The 22,239-nt window shown below is 42.5% G+C and overlaps 1 protein-coding gene across 1 annotated transcript in view; it reads left to right on the forward strand.

Annotated features, from left to right (window-relative positions):
• Positions 1-4,851: 4,851 nt before the first annotated feature.
• Positions 4,852-22,239, forward strand: part of ttc27 (tetratricopeptide repeat domain 27) — a 116,688-nt gene continuing 99,300 nt past the window's right edge. Inside the window, exons 1-4 of the mRNA XM_064932362.1 lie at positions 4,852-5,120; positions 10,495-10,675; positions 12,611-12,740; positions 21,763-21,903. Coding sequence (XP_064788434.1) covers positions 5,030-5,120; positions 10,495-10,675; positions 12,611-12,740; positions 21,763-21,903 — 543 coding nt within the window. The 5' untranslated portion in view covers positions 4,852-5,029. The remainder of the gene's footprint in view (positions 5,121-10,494; positions 10,676-12,610; positions 12,741-21,762; positions 21,904-22,239) is intronic.

Here is a 22,239-nt window from a genome sequence, read left to right on the forward strand (position 1 = left end):
GAAAAGGAGCACAGTTTATAACATACCGTAGAATTTAACAGTTGAACAGACAGTTGATATTTTGCATTGAAGTGTGTGGGATACCACTGTAAGTAGGACCAATGGTGTAAAGTACTTAAGTAAAAATACTTTAAAGTACTACTTAAGTAGATTTTTTTGTGACAACTTTTACTTTTACTCCACTACATTCCTAAAGAAAATAATGTACTAGTTACATTTTGAATGCTTTGTAGGACAGGAACATTGTCTAAATCACGCACGTATCAAGAGAACGTCCCTGGTCATCCCTACTGCCTCTGATCTGGTAGACTCACAAAACGCAAATGCTTTGTTTGTAAATGATGTCTGCGTTTTGAACTGTCCCCCTGGCTATCCGTAATTTAAAAAAACAAGAACATCATGTCGTCTGGTTTGCATAATATAAGGAATTTAAAATTATTTATACTTTTACTTTTGATACTTAAGTACATTTAAAACCAAATACTTTTGGACTTTTACTCAAGTAGTATTATGCTGGGTGACTTTCACTCTTACTCTAGTCATTTTCTTTTAAGGTATATTTACTTTTACTCAAGTAGGAAAAGTGGGTACTTTTTCCACCACTGAGTAGTCCTACTGTAGTTTTCATTTTTTTTAGAGTAGACAACGTTCAGAATTCGTGGGCAGTGCAACATATTTAGGTTCGGGAGAAAGTAAATGCAAAACATTATTGAATTCAAACGATCTGTTTACATGTCCACAACAATTTGCAATAGTTTTTGGGTTTCAGAAATGGTCAAATATTACTGCATAATAAAACATTCTGCCAACACCTCCAAAGACATTTGATCAAGTTTGCAATTGCTATTTCATTTAGATATTTTGTCTTGGATCTAATTCCAATACTTCCAAAATAGGCTATACAGCAAATAAGGGTGTTATTGTCATCATGAAATGTGAATGATGGGTGTTTTTCAGGCAGAGTTATAATGCTAGATCCAGTGGGGATTTTACATGTAAATCTTGGTGGGGAAAACTCCCCAAACACAAAACAATACAGCAGAGTCCCAACAGCAGTCCCAACACCACTGCTACACCTGGCTATCAGCGGACCCTGATAGCAGACACACATTCCTTTAAGCAAAACAGTTAATTCAGCCTCATGTACTGCCTTTGAAAAAAACATAGCTGATATGCTATCTTGCTTAAATGAATGTGGTTTCTTATGACAATTGAGATGTACAAACTATGGCAAAGGGGACAGCGAGCGGATAAGAGGCAATCCGTAATTTTGATTAAGACATTAATGAGCAAGCTAGGACGGACGTAGTCAATATAACTATTTGTTCAGTATTTTTTAAATGTACAGCGACAGAATTCAGAACATGGGCCGTTCTCGCAGTATTCTCCCTGTACATCAAGTCAGAACCATATAATAAATAAAGGGGGCATATAAGCAGACAATAAAAGCTCTAACAATATTCAATGATTAGATTTCTCTAAAACATGAAATAGGCTACATGTGCACCACCAAATCAGAAATTAGGAGGGGAAAATTGACCAAATTATTCGGTTGAGGCACATGGGCCACTAACAGCTTACTACACAACATACACTTAGTATTACTTTCTTAGCAAAAGTATACATATCTCCCCGAAATATTACTTAATTTATGCAGCAGCATACAAGACATTTTTGGACTCACCTTGTTGTGCTGTGCTCACTTGAACAGGAAGGTGGTGTGGCAGTCCTTCGTGGGCCAATTTTCTCATCCAACTTTGTCATCAAAGTCTGGCATTCTCTGGATTTATGGTGCTTTCAAGATAACTGGGAACTCTGAAAAAAACAAGGTTGAATCATGACGTCAGTGATCTTCAGGTCGGAGCTCTAGAAAGAGGCCAGAGTTCCCGACTTGCAATTCTGAGTTGGATGACCATTCAAACGTATTATCCCAGTTGGAGCTAGTTTTTTTCAAGTTCCCAGTTGTCTTGAACTCAGATTTCCCAGTTCCAGTGAGTTCCAGTGAGTTTCCAGTTGTTTTGAGCGAGGCAGAAGTCATGCTGGATTGACAGCATGGACAATGTTGAATGTTTATCCTTTTAAGCTTGGAAAAGAGACCCTTAAACCGAGACTTGGACCACACACCCACTCCACTTAATAGCAGGCTAGTGATTGCTTTGTTATGCTTACAGTTAGCCACTGATTCCTTCCAAACCACTCATTGTTGAATTTGTGTAATGTTTATTCCCAATGGCCGATGAGCACCGATACATTGTATCTATAATGTATCTTCATATGACAAGGATCATGATGATGACTGCTAGCCTGCTAGCTAAGATTTTGAAAGTAAACTCAGCAAAAAAAGAAACGTCCTCTCACCGTCAACTGCGTTTATTTTCAGCAAACTTAACATGTGTAAATATTTGTATGAACATAACAAGATTCAACAACTGAGACATAAACTGAACAAGTTCCACAGACATGTGACTAACAGAAATTGAATAATGTGTCCCTGAACAAAGGGGGGGTCAAAATCAAAAGTAACAGTCACTATCTGGTGTGGCCACCAGCTGCATTAAGTACTACAGTGCATCCTCCTCATGGACAGCACCAGATTTGCCAGTTCTTGCTGTGAGATGTTACCACACTCTTCCACCAAGGCACCTGCAAGTTCCCAGACATTTCTGGGGGGAATGGCCCTAGCCCTCACCCTCCGATCCAACAGGTTCCAGACGTGCTCAATGGGATTGAGATCCGGGCTCTTCGCTGGCCATGGCAGAATACTGACATTCCTGTCTTGCAGGAAATCACGCACAGAACGAGCAGTATGGCAAGTGGCATTGTCAAGCTGGAGGGTCATGTCAGGATGAGCCTGCAGGAAGGGTACCACATGAGGGAGGAGGATGTCTTCCCTGTAACGCACAGCGTTGAGATTGCCTGCAATGACTACAAGCTTAGACCGATGATGCTGTGACACACTGCCCCAAAGCATGATGGACCCTCCACCTCCAAATTGAACCCGCTCCAGAGTACAGGCCTTGGTGTAACGCTCATTCCTTCAACGATAAACGCAACAACGTCCCATAGGCGACGTTGTTGCCGGTGATGTCTGATGAGGACCTGCCTTACAACAGGCCTACAAGCCCTCAGTCCAGCCTCTCTCAGCATTTGCGGACAGTCAGAGAACTGATGGACGAATTGTGCGTTCCTGGTGTAACTTGTTGTTGCAATCCTGTACCTGTCCTGCAGGTGTGATGTTCGGATGTACCGATCCTGTGCAGGTGTTGTTACATGTGGTCTGCCACTGCAAGGATGATCAGCTGTCCCTCCTGTCTCCCGTTAGCGCTGTCTTAGGTGTCTCACAGTACGGACATTACAAGCCCTGGCCACATCTGCAGTCCTCATGCCTCCTTGCAGCATGCCTAAGGCACGTTCACGCAGATGAGCAGGGACTCTGGGCATCTTTCTTTTGGTGTTTTTCACCAAAATTCAGTAGAAAGGCCTCTAATTGCCTACCGTCTGTAAGCTGTTAGTGTCTTAATGACCGTTCCACAGGTGATTGTTCATGAATTGTTTATGGTTCATTGAACAAGCATTGGAAACAGTGTTTAAACCCTATACAATGAAGATCTGTGAAGTTATTTGGATTTTTACGAATTATCTTTGAAAGACAGGGTCCTGAAAAAGGGATGTTTCTTTTTTTGTTGAGTTTATGATGTTGACATGACCTGTCCAATCAAAGCTACTGTAGATATAACGTGATTTGACGTAATTGTATCTGTTGTCAATGACCTTGAGCCTTCTTGGATGGGCACTTATGTATTTTTTATAAATGGTTTCTGCCCAATTTTGTGGTATCCAATTGGTAGTAGTTACAGTCTTGTCCCATCGCTGCAAATCCCGTACGGACTCGGGAGAGGCAAAGGTCAAGAGCTATTGTGCCTTCGAAACATAACCCAGCCAAACCTCACTGCTTCTTGATACAATGTCGCTTAACCCCGGAATCTAACCGCACCAATGTTATCGGAGGAAACACCGTACACCTGGCGACTGTGTAAGCGTGCACTGCACCCGGCACGCCACAGGAGTCGCTAGTGCATGATGGGACAACAACATCCCTACCGGCCAAACCCTCCCTTAACTTGGACGATGCTGGGCCAATTGTGCGCTGCCCCATGGGTCTCGCGGTCGCGACCGGCTGCGACAGAGCCTGGACTTGAACCAGTATCTCAAGTTGCACTTTTAATGTAACTCTATGGCAGAAGGGGCTTGAATTTTCGAGCTCCACCTGTAGATTTTGTGGTGACCTCGTGTCCCCATTAGTGACAGAACACTGAGCCAATCACCGCAAATGGAGAACATCACCAACCCCTATGCTCTGTATTTTCCGCTGGCTTCCCCACCACCACAAAAAGCACTGAGACGCCTGCGTTTTGGAGTTGCCTTACTCAAGAAAGCAAAAAAGAGACCAAGTTTGTAGGGTTTTATTCATGAAAACATTTTTTTTACATTGTTTGCGAACTGATTTGTGAAATGTAATAATGCCCAAATAACATGAAAAACAAGTGTGGCTCCAAACAAGCGCAGTTTCCACAGGTCTGATTTATAACGGGAAACATGGTTATGTATGGCGTGGGCCAAGTTTAAATCTCAATATTTTTGTGAGTGCGAAGTCTTTGCAGAAATAGAGCATGCAGATATTTAGTGTAAAATGTACACAATGTTTATGAGGCCCCTGCTGTGCTGATCGCTGCAAAGTGTATAATGGAAATCAACACATAATGCTCCACATAAAAAAAGTATCGACATATTAGGAAACGGGCTTCCATATTCTACTGATTAGGTTTCCCATGATGCAATGCGTATCTGTCATGGCTGCTCACTGGTGCTTCTCACTGCACATGGGTTGAAATGAACAAATGTATACAATTACATTGAAATAGGCTACATTACAGTAGTAAGGTTATATATTGTCAATTTACAATTACGCCGATCCTGGTTGGAAACAGTATTGACTTCTTTGTGCGGCTGTTGCACATCACATTTTGAGATGGTGCGGGAAGCAGAGATTCCCGTGCTCCGAGGTTTTTTGAAACCAAGCGAGGCAACGGAATGGAAGCAGAATGTTTTCAGCTCTGCAGGTGAGATTACAAATCAAGTATTCGAAAATCAGTGTTGTTATCACACTTTACATGTATTTAGGTGTAGATTTAGATTGTGTTTTGTGAGAAATGTAGCTACAATTAAACGATGACTAGCTTGGTGGTGGCTAATGTGACGTTCAGCTAACGTAAGGGAACTACCCTAACAATGTGTGGAGACATATGGCACGCAGCTATAGCCACTGTCCGTCGGTTTATCAATGGTTTGATGTCATTTGACTGATGTGTAATGTCTCACCATGGTTTAATATTAAGGCTACGTGATATGATTAATTGAACTAGCCAGTTCGCTCAATACAGGTTTGAATGATAACTAGTTAGCTACTGTACCAAGCACACTCGCTGTCAACTTGTGGGCGCAAAGCCTAGCTAACTAGAACACCCAGCAAGGTGGGCACTACTAGCTACAAAGGCTAGACCGACAGGAATTGAGTCATTTCAGACACATGTATATCTAATTGACTGGGTATTGATCTCATACTCTAAATGTTTTACTTTGAATATAACCTTACATATAGTTCGGTACCAGCTAGCTAACTATGGTACCAGCTAGCTAACTATGTCACCAATATACAGGTATCAATTTAGCGAGCTATAGAAGCTATGTACCGATTCTTGCCACATCCCACCAGGAGTGTATTAATTACGCCTATTATTTTGCAAAACGTTAAGTAAACAAACGAAACGGGGAGGGACATAACTGAAAACGTTCAAATTTGGACAGATTAATTTACGTTCCAGCCCTCGGCCACGCATCCCCCCGTGAGGATGCAAATGTACATATATACGGTAGGTGGTTGTTTAGCTAGTTCAACTAATCGGTAGCTTTGATCTCCGTAATGTGTTAGTTCTCGATACACTAGAGGCAGCAATAGTGAGTTAATCGCTGTCATGATCTTTCGCTGAACACTGTCAATTTACTGCATTGAAGCTGTGGCAACGCACGTTTATGATAGCACAGAGGGGCGAAGCATCCCATCCCCCATGAAAGAACGTAAGACTATGGACAAACACCATGCACGGTCGATATTTTCTATATGCACGGCTATTTTCTTGGCATGTATGCTCATTTTTGCTAAATCCGAGTTCACTGGCTTTGCACAATAATAAGCCATGTCATCATATTTCTCGCCCATCATCCAGGCACAGTACCGTGAGCTGTATCAAGTGATGTAGCTGTGTCATGGTTGTCTGGGCTGGTTTTATGTGCTGTTGTCAGAATAGACATGACTTGATATATTTTTGTCTACTTTTGGGATTTAGCAAATTAGGCTATGCCTTTTGAGACATCACTCACCAACAAAAAGCACACACCGTTTCTGACGTCAGATTGTATTGAAATGATGTATTGTAAATGTGATGTTGGCCTGCTTTTCACTACACTGCACAAGTAAAAAAAAAAAATCCAGCAAGTCTAAACTCATGACATAGAAATAAATGTACACTCAACAAAAATATAAACGCAACCTGAAGCAATTTCAAAGATTTTACTTAGTTACAGTTCATATAAGGAAATCAGTCAATTGAAATACATTCATTAGGCCCAAATCTATGGAATCCACATGACTGGGAATACAGATATGCATCTGTTAGTCACAGATACTTTTGGTCATGTAGTGTATATGGACACCTGCTCGTTAAACATCTCATTCCAAAATCATGGTCATTAATATGGATTTGGTCCCCCTTTTGTTTCGATAACAGCCTCCACTCTTCTGGGAAGACTTTCCACTGGATGTTGGAACATTGCTGCGGGGACTTGTTTCCGTTCAGCCACGAGCATTAGTGTGGTCAGGCACTGATGTCAGGTGATTAGGTCAGGCTCGCAGTTGCGTTCCAATTCATCCCAAAGGTGTTAGATGGGGTTGAGGTCAGGGCTCTGTGCAGGCCAGTCAAGTACTTCCACACCGATCTCAATAAACCATTTCTGTATGGACCTCGCTTTGTGCATGGGGGCATTGTCATGCTGAAACAGGAAAGGGTCTTCCCCAAACTGTTCCACAAAGTTGGAAGCACAGAGTCGTCTAGAATGCCGTTGTGTGCTGTAGCGATAAGATTCCGCTTCACTGGAACTAAGGAGCCTGAACCATGAAAAACATCCCCAGACCATTATTCTTCCTTCACCAAACTTTACAGTTGGCACTATGCTTTGGGGCAGGTAGCGTTCTCCTGGCATCCGCCAAACCAAGATTTGTCTGTCGGATTGCCAGATGGTGAAGCGTGATTTATATTTCAGAGAACGCGTTTCCTCTGCTCAAGTGTCCAATGGCGGCAAGCTTTGGAGCCGAAACTGCAGCCGAAACTTGGCATTGCACATGGTGATCTTATGCTTGTGTTCGATTGCTCGGCCATGGAAACCCACTTCATGAACCTCCCTACGAACAGTTGTTGTGCTGACGTTGCTTCTAGAGACAGGTTGGAACTCTGTAGTGAGTGTTACAATTGAGGACAGATTTGTACGTGCTTCAGCACTCGGCGGTCCTATTCTGTGAGCTTGTGTGGCCTACCACTTTGTGGCTGAGCCTTTGTTGCTCCTAGACGTTCCACTCACAATAACAGCACTTACAGTTGACCGGGAATACTCTGACTTGTTGGAAAGGTGGTATCCTATCACGGTGCCATGTTGAAAGTGACTGAGCTGTTAAGTAAGGCCATTCTACTGCCGATGTTTGTCTATGGAGATTGCATGGCTGTGTGCTCGATGTTATACACATGTCAGCAACGTGTGTGGCTGAAATGGCCGAAGCCACTTATTTGAAGAGATGTCTACATACTTGTGTATATGTAGTGTACCATAACCCCACCACCACCACGGGGCACTCTGTTCACAACGTTGACATCAGCAAACCGGTCGCACACGCGAGGCCAGACACGCTGTCTGCCATCTGCCCGGTACAGTTGAAACAAGGATTCATCTGTGAAGAGCACACTTCTCTAGCATGCCCACTGAAGTAGGTTACGAGGCCTAACTGCACGCAGGTCAAGACCCTGGTGAAGATGACGGGCACGCAGATGTGCTTCCCTGAGATGTTTGCTGACAGTTTGTGCAAACCCACAGTTTCATCAGCTGTCTGGGGTGGCTGGTATGCCACACCTTGATACGCTACACCTGTCATGTGGATGGATCATCTTGGCAAAGTACAAATGCTCACTAACATGGATCTAAGCGAACATTGGCGAGAAATATGCTTTTTGTGTATATGGAACATTTCTGTGACCTCTTATTTCAGCTCATGGGACCACAACTTTACATATTGCATTTATAGTTTTGTTCAGTTTAGCTAGTCCCCTCCCTGTGTGTGCTTGTAGCAGATATGAGTCTGTTGCACTCGCCATTCTGAAATGTACGCTTATGTATTATGTTTGCTTTAATATTGAGAGGCCTTGGGCAATTCAGAATCATATTTCTCCCAAACTGAATTGCCTTACATTGACTGCTAAATTACTGACTAATTTGAGGTCCAGTTTTCCATAATATCAGTTTGACAGTGCTGAAATATATTTGAGAAGCTGAAATGTTATTAACAGTGGTTGAGAGTAGAGGTCGACCGATTATGATTTTAACGCCGATGCCGATTATTGGAGGGCCAAAAAAAGCACATTTATGTTAGTCACATGTCTGTGGAACTTGTTCAATTTGTCTCAGTTGTTGATTCTTGTTATGTTCATACAAATATTTACACATGTTACGTTTGCTGAAAATAAACAAAGGATTTTTTTTTTTTTGCCGAGTTTGAACTTGAAAAAATCAGTTTAGGCATTTTTGATAATTGGCGTTAAAGCTTAAATCACTATTGTTATTATTTTTCATTAACTTTTAATTTTACCTTTATTTTACTAGGCAAGTCAGTTAAGAACAAATTCTTATTTTCAATGACGGCCTAGGAACAGTGGGTTAACTGCCTGTTCAGGGGCAGAACGACAGATTTGTACCTTGTCAGCTCGGGGATTTGAACTTGCAACCTTTCGGTTACCAGTCCAACGCTCTAACCACTAGGCTACCCTGTAAAACTCATGTTTTACAACTCTTTAAGCTTCGAAATGATATCAAACTAAACCGTTTTTTTGTTTTCAGGAATGATGACATGGATGTCTCATGGTAGGGTGGGGTATGCAAAATGGGTCAACTTTGAGCACCTCGATCTCTTGAATTTTTTGTTTTGGCATTCAGGTCCAAAATGTCACTTTCTGACAACTTCTACCTTGGGAAAAACATGAATGGATGGATTAATTCAAATCAATAGGGGTGCCTGTAGCTTTATCATTGGAAGCATTGGCTTTGGTGTACTGTGGCTGTCTCAATCTATTTTCTCCCAAAGTGTGCACTTGTTCACTTCCCTTCATGGATATGAAAGGACATTACTGGTTTATGGAAAGTCTTTGGCCCATGCCTGCACCAATCCAATGCTTTTACATTTGTGGGTACTAGAGATTGTTGGGATGCACGCTGTGTGTGTTTGCCAGTTTGTGGGGGTGTTTTAGTTTGCCAGTCTTCTGATACAGTACACCTAGCCTCTCCTCCTTCCCGTTGCTCTCTCTCAGCCCTCACTCATTCCCATCAGTGAAGCGCAATGCAATCAATGCTAATGAGCCCAGCCAGCCTCCCTGCTCATAAAGAACTAATGAAAGCTGTATAGATGTTGAAGCCAAGCACACAACTAATGCATAAAATGCAATTACTCCAGGCTGAGACTCCTTGGCCTCATAGCTGTTCTCTTTATAATTTAATATTTTGTTCATCTTCCTCCCCCTTCAGCAATGCCCCTCCAACAGCTATAAGTCTGCATGCACACACCAAATGATCTTCTGCAGGGCATTGTTCAATATTCTCATTTTGCTAATGGGAATATGGAGTTGGATTAACAATATAAGACAAATGAAAGTAGGTGTGTTGTGGAGGTAAGAGGCCCTTGGAGTGCGGTTCAGCGTATGGTCCAGTGGCGTGCTTGATTTTCTCCATTCCTGGATGGTAATGGTTCTGGGACAACAATAACGAGATGGTTTGGCTATAATACTTTGACTCTAAACAAGTAGCCTTTGAGGTAATTTGAATTGGATGTAGAGGTATCTGGGGGATAATGATCCACCTATTTCAAACAATGAGGCTGCACCTTAGTGCCTTTCAAAGATAATGGGTGTTCCACAGAGAAATGAGACGATGCCATGCAGTCGAAGGAAAAACGGTTCAGACGATGGTGAATAGCGTCAGAATCACTAAATACTTAGGCTATGTTTAACAATCCTGTTTTGAGCCACCCATTATTACAGATACACACATGACGTATCTCTGATGTCATTGCCATTTTCCTGTGTTACCTCTTTATCTCACTGCTTCTTCTTGTTTGCGTTCCAGAGGCGGGTCCCCTGCTGCAGTCCCTGTTCGATGGAGACTTTGAGGCGGTGCTGCTGAGTCCTCAGGTCCTGGACCTGCTTGGTGGTGGAGACGGCAGCGACGGAGAGTCCATCGATGCCTACCTGGAGAGACGGGTCCTGGCCTACCTCAACGACAGCACACAGGAGGACAAGGCTGACCGGTGAGAAACAATAACTGTGTAGGGATCTCATGTTGACACATTCCATGTTAATCAATTCATTGAATAAAGTGTTTTTAGTGCTGGGCTGGAACAAAAGCCTGCACACTCTAGCTCTCCAGGATCCAAGTTGGTGGACACTACATTAGGCTTTATTATAAACAAGGCTAAACAAGATTGAATATGCTTTCATATAAGCCAACATATTGCCTTTTTAAGTGTACAGCAATATGAATGAATAAAATTATCTTCATGTAATAGACTTTTCTAATGATAACCTTAAGTCTAAACTCCTCAAATTGCACGCAGAGCGGACACTACTAAAGCGGCAGTATCAATGAATATTAATTCTGGTAAATTAATGCTCAGTTTGTTGTGAGCGGCATTGTGGTACCACTGGCAGCAGAAAGCCAAAGACGGTTACACTAGGTGTGTAGTATGTTTTATAAATGTGCAATAAGCATAAAACACAATTCTATAAGGAATAGCAACTCGTTCTCATTCTGAGAAATAAGGTATGCCAATTGATTTGGAAACGGACAGAATGGTGTGTGTGTGTAACAATTCAACTGTTCTATGTTAGCAAGCGTATAGATCCATGTTGGCTAAACTTAAAGATCTGTTTACTTGCTAGAATGTGGGCTTGTGGTTAAGAGAGGCAGGGTAGCAGGGTAGCCTAGTGGTTAGAGCATTGGACTAGTAACCGGAAGGTTGCAAGTTCAACCCCCCGAGCTGACAAGGTACAAATCTGTCGTTCTACCCCTGAACAGGCAGTTAACCCACTGTTCCTAGGCCGTCATTGAAAATAAGAATTTGTTCTTAACTGATTTGCCTGGTTAAATAAAGGTAAAAAAATTAAAAAATAAGAGACCTGTGTTTAAATTTCTTTAATGCCTGCTACAATAAGTTAGTCATTATTAGTGAAGGTTCTGGTTAAAATTGTAACCAGTGCATTTTCATATTTTTTTTTGTGGGTCTTACGGTTTTGGAAGGCTTCTATTTTGCCTAGGTATAATTTCACAAGCCCTGATTTCATTAGATTATTAGATTATGTTTGAAATGCAGTGTATTTGACCTTTAGTTGCACAACAAAGCTTATTTAGAGAACATAACAAAAAAATCATGATATGTATTGTACGAATCACCCATAAATAATGTTTTTTTGTGATGATTTTTAGGACATATCGCCCAGCCCTAGTACACAGTGACTTTTATTGAGGGGAGTGATAGGAGAATTACCAGGCATGGGCTGTTCCCTCGCTGAATGGAGCCCAATGAAGCTTCCTGCTCCATGAATTATTAATTTTTAATAAGAACAGCTTAACATCTCCTCCTGTCCCGTGGGGGAATGGGTATTTCAGCAGGTGTTGCTACTCTATCCCCCTCCTGTATTGGATCATTTATTTCGGTCTCTTTCCATTTTCTGCGTTAGTCAGCTAGGTGTGTTGGAGAGGCCTGTACTGTGTGTATGCATAGCTTTAATTGATTGGAAGCAGTTCCTCTTTGCCCTGAGTCTGTGCCCGGACAGCCCAGTCACCCTATTGAATGAGTCCTGCTGTGAGGACTGGAGCAGCCCGCTGTGTCCACTTCGGGAAGGCTGCTGGCCTGATTTGCAGTGTGGAGATTAAATGACCGTATCTTCTGTGTTTCTTTCTCCCCCTTCGTCTCTGTACTGAGCTTGTGGTCGCTTGTTTTGGAAGCCTCGTTTTATTGCTTCTCTTCCTCTGAACTCCCTTTCATCTAGTTCTCTAGCCTTTCTGTTGCTCCTCCTTTGTTCTGTTTTAGTTTTTCTTTAGTGTCTAATAGTTCTGTGCCTTCCCTCTGGTCTCCCTCATTGTTCTTTCTCTCTGTCCCCCAGACTCCCCCCCCTCTACACTCACGGATCTCGTTCCTATTCATTGTGACATTACGTTCTGTTTCCTTTCTTCTCTTTCTCAGGGAGAATGCCTTGCTGGCCCTGGCGGTGTCCTGCCTGCACCTCTTTGCGCAGAGTAACTGGACGGGTCCACCTGTCGCCATCCATGTCCCTGACCTGCTTCCTCCGGCCCTGCTCACCTCCCTCACTGAGGTACAGTAACAGCAGGGTTTTAGTTACGAAAATGTGGCGCCGGACAACGTGACTGGGAAAATGTTAATTTTCTGCCCATTTGATAAATTCACCGGACTCATAGGCATTGGATGCTTAAGAAGTCATGCTTTCTGGTGAATTATTTTAAATTATTGTATTTATTTTTGTATAGACAGGAGTAATTATATCATTTTGGCACATTTATTTTCATTTACTTCCCGATTGGACCCACCACTATACCATTTTTCTCCTGTCCTATTGGTTTTCATATCAACTTTCTTTCGTTGTCAAGTAGCCAAAGGCACAATCCTAGTTGTTGCATCTTTAGATTCCTCCTCTTTCTAAATTTCTAAGAGAGATTTTAATCTGTCACATATGGAATATTCTTGGTACCATTTGAAAGGAAACAGTGAAGTTTGTGGAAATATAACACAATCGATCTGGTAAAAAATATTACAAATAAATATATTCCCCTACATTCCTTTCACATTGTAATAATACAAATAAAATGTATTTCTTTGAAATGCAAGAGAGAGGCCATAATGTATTATTCCAGCCCAGGTGCAATTTAGAGTTTGACCACTAGATGGCATCTGTGTGTGTGCAAAGTTTTAGACTGATCCAATGAACCATTGCTTTTCTGTTCAACATTGTGTCAAGACTGCCCAAATGTGCCTACTTTGTTTATTAATAACTTTATGTTCAAAACTGTGCACTCAAACAATAGCATGGTATTCTTTCTTGCACAGGAGTGTTGTAATAGCTACTGTAAATTGGACAGTGCAGTTAGATTAACAAGAATTTAAGCTTTCTGCAAATATCAGATATGTCTATGTCCTGGAAAAAGTTGTTACTTACAACCTCATGCTAATCACATTAGCCTTCGTTAGCTCAACCGTCCCGTGGACACCGATCCTGAAGAAGTAAAAAAAAAAAAGCTGTATTCTGTAGCGTTAAGATTTCCCTTCACTGGGACTAAGGGGCCTAGCCCGAATTGTGAAAAACAGACCCAGACCATTATTCCTATACAGTGTGTGCTGCTCGGCTCCCGAAGCACCGTTCTTGTGCTGTAGTTGATTCCAAAGACCGTTTGTTGTAACCGAGGACAGAAGATTTTTAGGCGCTATGCGCTGCAGCATTCAGCGGTCCCGTTCTGTGAGCTTGTGTGGCCTACCACTGCGCGGCTGAGCCGTTGTTGCTCGTAGACTTTTCCACTTCACAATAACAGCACTTACAGTTGACCGGGGCAGCTCCAGCAGGGCTGGAATTGGATTAACTGACTTTTTGGAAAGGTGGCATCCTATGACGGTGCCACGTTGAAAGTCACAGAGCTCTTAAGTAAGGCCATTCTTCTGCCAATGTTTGTCTATGGAGATTGCATTGCTGTGTGTAAGATTGTATACACCTCAACAACGTGTGTGGCAGAAATGGTCAAATCCACTCATTTGAAGGGGTGTCCACATACTTTTGTGTATATATAGTGTACCTTAATACCGACCTTGTGCCATACCTTTGTATTTGGTAATTCGGCATTGAACACGAGGGGCGGTGTTTCCAAACACCACTAATAGCATTGCTAACCCTGGGATTACAGACTAACACGTACATGTAAAATCACATAGAGAATGCTAACGAGCGCATTGCATGATAATATATTAAAACTATAGTTCCTCACAGTAAGCGATTACATTTTTTTAATCCAACAATCCCCCCTTCGATAATCAATAATCCACGGTGTGAAAGAGCAATGGAAGTTTTAGGGCTACTGCTGCATTGGCCTATACGCTGAGTTCCATGCACTCATTTCATTAGCTGCCAAATTGTAAGCTTCCTCCGGACTTTCTAAAATAATTGCTTCCACATTTCCATGGTCGAATTTTGCCTATAGGCTACTTTGAGACTCCTCATAATATGAAATCAAACATTCAGGGTTTGAACAATTATATTTTCAAAATGCATACTGCCTCCAGCTCACATTGTAAAATAACAGGGTGATGTGCTGATAGCCTGTTGCCTGATTGGTGAGCTTCCATTACCAGTTGAGTAATAAAAATAGTAGCTCTTTATAATCGTGCACCAAAACTGTTTCACACACGATTGCTTTTAGAATTGTTGTGTAATGAATGGGCTTATGAAAGCACTTTTTACTCCAGCAGCAACCAGCTGAGGAGATGCAGGAGAAATCCCGCTCATGTGTTGTGTTGGATAAATAAGATGCATGATGACGAAAGAAAATATACACTGGCCAATTTAATTACACTAAATTATGAAAATGAACAGACTGATGAGCATGAAGGAAAATTGTATTTACATTGACTGGTATTTCCATCAATGAATATAAAGCATTATTTTGCAATGTGATTTTTTTTTTTCTCCTGGTCATTTTGTCCGGGAAGTTTTATCTGCTTTTATTTTTATCAGCACTTGCCAACTAACAGACACCCCGAGTAACAGTAACTCCATCTCCCTTTCTCTACTTAAACTACACGCTCACTGCTTTTTAAAATGTATCCACAGCCACCCTTCTCCCAAGGTCTGACCTAGAGGAGCTCAACCTTTTTTAGACTGTTCTATTTCCCTGAGAAGACTTCACCAGCCCATCAACTGTTTTAGAAGCAGATTTGATTTTGGATGCAAGAATTGCATTTGTGTGGCAGCACTGTGACTCTCTGACATGGTTTGATGAATGGTGAGGACAGATTACCCTTTGTACCCTTTGCTCTGGGTAATGAGGATGTATAGAGTGAGTCTGCAGAGGAAGGGATGAAGTAGTATTGCACAGTTGAACAGAACCATGGTAATATCACAGTATCAAAACGTCATGATTACTTATGATACCAACATTTTAGAGTACCGTAGTACCATTTCATATGATATCACATTTTTCGTCCCTTCCAATCTGAAGAACCAGTTGGCGCCTGTTATATGTTTCTAAAGTCAGTTTTATTTATAAATTCAGTTAAATTTAAGCAACAGCAACTAATAGTCTTGTATGCACCAGTCCAATAATGTCACTTTCATGCACATCTCACATGTAGCTGTAATCAGCCAGCAGGCAAGCCACATGTCCTTCCAGCAATCCCTCACCTGCTTCTGTCTGCTCTTCCAACGCCTCTATCCATCAAATCAGTTTTTTAAAATAGAATTTAGCCGTGATGGCGAGTGGGGATGCAGACCATGGTGAGTCTACTGTTACATTTGATACATTGAAGCAGAGCGAGCAAAATGATATATTGTATCATTTCAATGCTTGGTATAACCAAGTGCACAGGCCAGTCTGTGTAGGCTTTGCAATTGCAAGTTCGCTGTCATGCAGCCTCTGAGTAATAGAGGAAAAATGGAGCATGCTTTTATTTTTATTTCACCTTTATTTAACCAGGCAGGCCAGTTGAGAACAAGTTCTCATTTACAACTGCCACCCGGCCAAGATAAAGCAAAGCAGTGTGACAAAATTAGAGTTACACACAGGATAAACAAACATACAGTCTATAACACAATAGGACGTGCAAATGTAGGAAGTTAAGGCAATAAATAGGCCATGGAGGCGAAATAATTACAATTTAGCATTAACACTGGAGTGATAGATGTGCAAGTAGAGATACTAGGGTGCAAAAGAGCAAGAGGATAAGTAACAATATGGGGATGAGGTAGTTGGGTGTGCTATTTACAGATTGGCTTTGTACAGGTACATTGATCAGTAAGCTGCTCTGACAGCTGATGCTTAAAGTTAGAGGGGGATATATAAGACTCCAGCTTCAGTGATTTATGCAATTCGTTCCAGTCACTGGCAGCAGAGAACTGGAAGGAAAGGCGGCCAAAGGAAGTGTTGGCTTTGGGGGTGACCGGTGAAATATACCTGCTGGAGCCTGTGCTACAGGTGGGTGCTGCTATGGTGACCAGTGAGATAAGGTGGGACTTTACCTAGCATAGGCTTATAGATGACCTGGAGCCAGTGGGTTTGGCAACAAATATGTAGCGAGGCCCAGCCAATGAGAGCCTACAGATCACAGTGGTGGGTAGTCTATGGGGCTTTGGTGACAAAACGGCTGGCACTGTGATAGACTGCATCCAATTTGCTGAGTAGAGTGTTGGAGGCTTTTTTGTAAATGACATCGCCGAAGTCAAGGATCTGTAGGATTGTCAGTTTTGAGGGCATGTTTGGCAGCATGAGTGAAGGAGGTTTTGTTGTGAAATAGGATGCCAATTCTAGATTTAATTTTGGATTGGAGATGCTTAATGTGAGTCTGGAACCAGACACCTAGGTGTTTGTAGTTGTCCACATATTCAAAGTCAGAACCGTCCAGAGTAGTGATGCTAGACGGGCGGGCGGGTGTGGGCAGCAATCGGTTGAAGAGCATGCATTTAGTTTTACTAGCTTTTAAGAGCAGTTGGAGGCCACGGAAGGAGAGTTGTATGGCATTGAAGCTCATCTGGAGCTTCGTTAAGTGTTCAAAGAAGGGCCAGATGTATACAGAATGGTGTTGTCTGCGTAGAGGTGGATCAGAGAATCGCCAGCAGCAAGAGCGACATCATTGATATATACGGAGAAAAGAATTGGCCTGAGAATTGAACCCTGTGGCACCCCCATAGAGACCGCCAGAGGTCCGGACAACAGGCTCTCCGATATGACACACTGAACTCTGAGAAGTAGTTGATGAACCAGGCGAGGCAGTCATTTAAGAAACCAAGGATGTTGTTTGCCAACAAGATTGCAGTAATTGAGTCGAAAGCCTTGGCCAGGTCGATGAAGACTGCCGCACAGTACTGTCTCTTATCGATGGCGGTTATGATATCGTTTAGGACCTTGAGCGTGGCTGAGGTGCAACCAAGACCAGCTCGGAAACCAGATTGCATAGCGGAGAAGGTACGGTGGGATTCGAAATGGTCGGTGATCTGTTTTGTTAACTTGGCTTTCGAAGACTTTAGATAGGCAGGGTAGGACAGATATAGGTCTGTAACAGTTTGGGACTAGTGTCTCCCCCTTTGAAGAGGGGGATGAACACGGCAGCTTTCCAATCTTTAGGGATCTCAGACAATATGAGAGATGTGTAACAGGAACCAATATACACAGGCAGTTAGGAAAGTAAAGGCTTGCTTTTTCAAACAGAAATTTGCATCCTGTAGCACAAACTTCAAAAAGTTCTGGGACACTGTAAAGTCCATGGCGAATAAGGGGCACCTCCTCCCAGTTGTCCACTGCACTGAGACTTGGAAACACTGTCACCACTGATAAATCTACGACAATCGAGAATTTCAATAAGCGTTTCTGGGGGCACCAGTTAAGCCAGGTGAGGTCTCCACATGTGTGGGGTGTGGCAATAGAGCTATCTAAGGCATGTTGAGCAGGACTGAGGGCTCTACAGTGAAATAAAAGAGAAAGAACTAGCCAACACCGCAGTAGACAAGGCATATTGGAGAGATGCATGAAGCATTCTCAGGTGTCGATCAGGAGAGTTACGACAACAATGGGTGAATGGCGATGAATGGGCAGAGCGGGTCAGTTAGCTTTACAGCAAAGAGAGCATGCACATTTTATATAATTTCACAAACCATGTCACGGGTCGTTTTTAAACAAAGCCCAGGTTGTTAATTATTAGTTTGATAACAAACAATGTTGTTCAGTCATGTTACCTACCTAGCTAACAACATTGAATTGACAGTAGCTCTTGTCAAATTTGATTGGCCCAGGAAGTAAGGAAAGTGGTCTGCTACTTAGGAGATGTGCTTCAAATGTAGGATTTACGTAGGCCTAATGTAAGCCTAAACTATATCTTTATATCAAAAATCTATCTTTCTGGGTCTTCCTACATTCTGTTTGGGAGCGGTATGTGTTTGTGGGAGAGATAGTGGTGTGTATTTTTATGAGAGGGAGATTGTCCGTTACTTGAAGAGTAAACAAGAATTCATGCAGTTTTCCCCTTACTGCCACAAAGACATGCAGATCATTATGCATGTATATTCCTCCCTTTCCTCTAGCCAAATCACCGGCAGTCCTTTGCAAATATGAGCAAATAAGCCTATGCAATTTTATTATACAGTGAACAGTTTGGAGTTATTTGAATGTGTTACATTGTGTAGAAGTGTGAATACAACGGGTGTAGACGGGTGAAATGCTTGCTCACGAGCCCTTCCCAGCGATGCAAAGTTGTGATTTTTTTTTAAATAAAAAATAAATATGACCCACCACCTGGATTCCTATGTAGTAAAATTTGAATTAGCTTTTTACTTTGGATAAAATTCGAGACTCAGAGCTAGGAAATTGTGTATCATACACTACAGTTGAGGAACAATGGGAAAGTAATTCTGCTTTGAAAGTTGATAAACTTGTAACCATACTTTTGAGAAAATACACCTTTAAATGTATTGGTACACCTACTGGAGAGCTCTTGTCTACACCCATTCAGCATAGTTTACACTCTCTTAAGACTTAGCCCCCTCCATTTATTTAAGGATCACTTGAGGCCGAGTGAATAAGCTAGTGTAGTAAACAACCAGTGGTGAAAGTAGTAGCAATAAGTAGTAGTAAAAATGCACTTTTTATCTAGTTCTCTGCCTATTTCCTAATCTGATTTTGAAATGGTTACTTGCATAGTGGAGTCTTTATGTGTTGTTTTTTGTTGAATTTTACCCCTTTTTCTCCCCAATTTCGTGGTATCCAATTGTTTTTAGTAGCTACTATCTTGTCTCATCGCTACAACTCCCGTATGGGCTCGGGAGAGACAAAGGTTGATAGTCATGCGTCCTCCGATACACAACCCAACCAAGCCGCACTGCTTCTTAACACAGCGCGCTTCCTACCCGGAAGCCAGCCGCACCAATGTGTCGGAGGAAACACTGTGAACCTGGCAACCTTGGTTAGCGTGCACTGCGCCCGGCCCGCCACAGGAGTTTCTGGTGCGCGATGAGTCAAGGATATCCCTACCGGCCAAGCCCTCCCTAACCCGGACGACGCTGGGCCAATTGTGCGTCAACTAGCAATGAAAACGACTTTCTGACAATTAGAAACACATCTGAAAATGTAGCAAGACACTTACAACTTCTCGGGTTACATGGATGACAACTTCTCCCTCTGTCATGGATGCCATGTTTGCTCTTATTTTCAAGATGTAATCCGGAGACAGGTGTTTTATACAACAGCCTTCTGTTGTCTTTTCGACTTTCTCCACATTTTGCAATCATTCTCTGCTTCCACCGGGCATTCCACCGATTTCAAAACTCTTAACTTCTGTGACAACACTGTCGGTCTCCGTTTCTTCCCCAACACTGTCATCAGAAATTAATGCCTGGTTCAATAAATGTTTTTACATAATTCAGGCATTTCCTCATCGTCTGATTCATTTTCTGTATCAGAGCGAGTCAGCATGGCAAGGTCGTCCTCCAGAAAATAGTCCATCACAACTTTCCCCCACTGATCTTTGTCTAATAGCGCCTGTTAATTTCAGAGCAGCAATGTTGAGTGGAAGCAACACCTCAGTTCATGAATTCTTTAAAGAACAAGCTGCTGTAGAAAGTTCTATCTGCACATACTGAGCAGCTAATGTTATAGACCAAAGCATGCTACATGGCAGACCAATCCGAAGTCATCTCTCGGCATGTCCAGCCCATTCATTATCTCAGCCAATCATGGATAGCTGTAAATTTAACTTAGTATTTTCAAATGGCATGCAACTTTGTTATTAAGGCACATGAAAGTTCACATGTTCCAGAAGACATTCCTGCCAAAAAACGAATATTGATAATTAAAATAAAGTTTAAATGCCTCCTGTGAAGTAGTGATGTGCAGACACATGCCTAGCTTCTTGAAACGGGTTACAAATGGTAACACGAGGGATAAAATACACACATGCAGCTATATACAGGGAGTACCAGATCAATTTGCAGGGGTACATGAAGGCTGGGTAAAGTGGCTAGGCATCAGGGTAAGTTGTAGTAGACTGAAATTTGTCTTCCGCATTTAACCCAACCCCCCTGAATCGGAGAGGTTTCCGGGGCTGCCTTAATCGACATCCACTTCATCTGTGTCCGGGGAGCAGTTGTTGGGGGTTAACTAACTTGCTTAAGGAGCAGTGTAAAAGTGTGTGTTTGAGAGATTAGTTTGTGTATGTACTGTGTAGTATACATGTCACTGAATTACCCCCCCCCCCCTGTGGTATTGTGATACTACTCGGTGTCATGATACTTGGACTGGTATTGTTTGTAAAATGTTATCGTGACAACTGTAGGAGGAATGGGAGAGGGACAGGACCCAATTATGTGAGGGTGAGGAGACGCGATTGGTCGACTTTATCTCAAATTTAACCAGAGACCGTCATTCTGCTGTTGAATACTTTTCCAGGCTGTGATTCATTTGCCTTGTTGTTTAGAGGACCCTTGTAAATGGAGCTCCTCCATTTATGCATTGTGATCAACTCAATAAGTGCATGCAATCACTAATGTGCCACTGCATTTTGGGTAAAAAAGGTACAAAGTTGCACTTATTGAGTTAATAAAAGTGTTTGTTAAAAGTAGTGGACTGGAGACACAGGCAAGAATCAAGACATTTCTCTGGGTAAATCGCTTTTCCCCTCATACCCACTGTGGCAGAGCCTGGGGACAGGCCACTGCCATGGACCAGAGCTAAGAAGATCTCAGGGTACAGAAGCTCAGCGAGGCAGACAGAGTAAAGGGTTCAGACTTAGACTTTATTATGTAATTTACCTACAGAAATGCTTACAGATATAACTTCAGTAACAGTTCCATAAGTTATACCTTTTCTTAATGTCTTTTATCCCCAACCTGTCAACTGTTGGGGCTGATTGTCTAGCCGGTCACACACTCGATTGTCTAATGCCCCTCAGCTGGGCTCCATCAGCCTACCAAGTGGGAATGTGCCAGAAAGGCGCTGGAAGGACGCGGCAAGAGGGTTAGAGTTGTCGTCTCGGGCATCACTTCAGGGGACAGAGCAGCAAAGCGACATCAGATCATGGATATTTTCCTAAGCTGTATACCAGTCTAACTCCTGTGTCCTTTCTCTCCCTCTCAGCCTGGGGCTCTGACCTCAGCCCTGCTCAGCAGTCTTCTCCTGGATGGAGAGTCTGTGTACTGCCTGGTGGGGAATCCCTTCCTCCTGCTGCTGGCCAGGGTCCTGCTGGTCAACTGCTCTGCCAAGCTGGATAGCTTCGAGGTAAGCGATAACATAGCGGAGATATCACTTTGTCACTGGACATTAGCTGAAGCTGTGATGGTGAAATGACACTCGTCACGTCCACATGGGTCTCTCCCCAACATAGAAAAATTTGGTGAGTGACAAAGGCAATACAGCAAAGATTCTGGTCAGGGAGACGGATGTGTACTTGACTCCTTTAGATGTGCTGTGCTTGATTTGCGTTTCTCGCTCTAAGCCACTGGAACTGGGAGAATCATTGGATGTGGGTGCAGAAACCTATTCCCACATTTCCATTCCCTGTCCACACACACAGTAATGGTTTGGATTTTCACTCCATTGCCAGCACACAAATAC

Source organism: Oncorhynchus masou, chromosome 23, assembly GCF_036934945.1.
Source record: "Oncorhynchus masou masou isolate Uvic2021 chromosome 23, UVic_Omas_1.1, whole genome shotgun sequence".
In the NCBI taxonomy this organism is placed as follows: domain Eukaryota; kingdom Metazoa; phylum Chordata; class Actinopteri; order Salmoniformes; family Salmonidae; genus Oncorhynchus; species Oncorhynchus masou.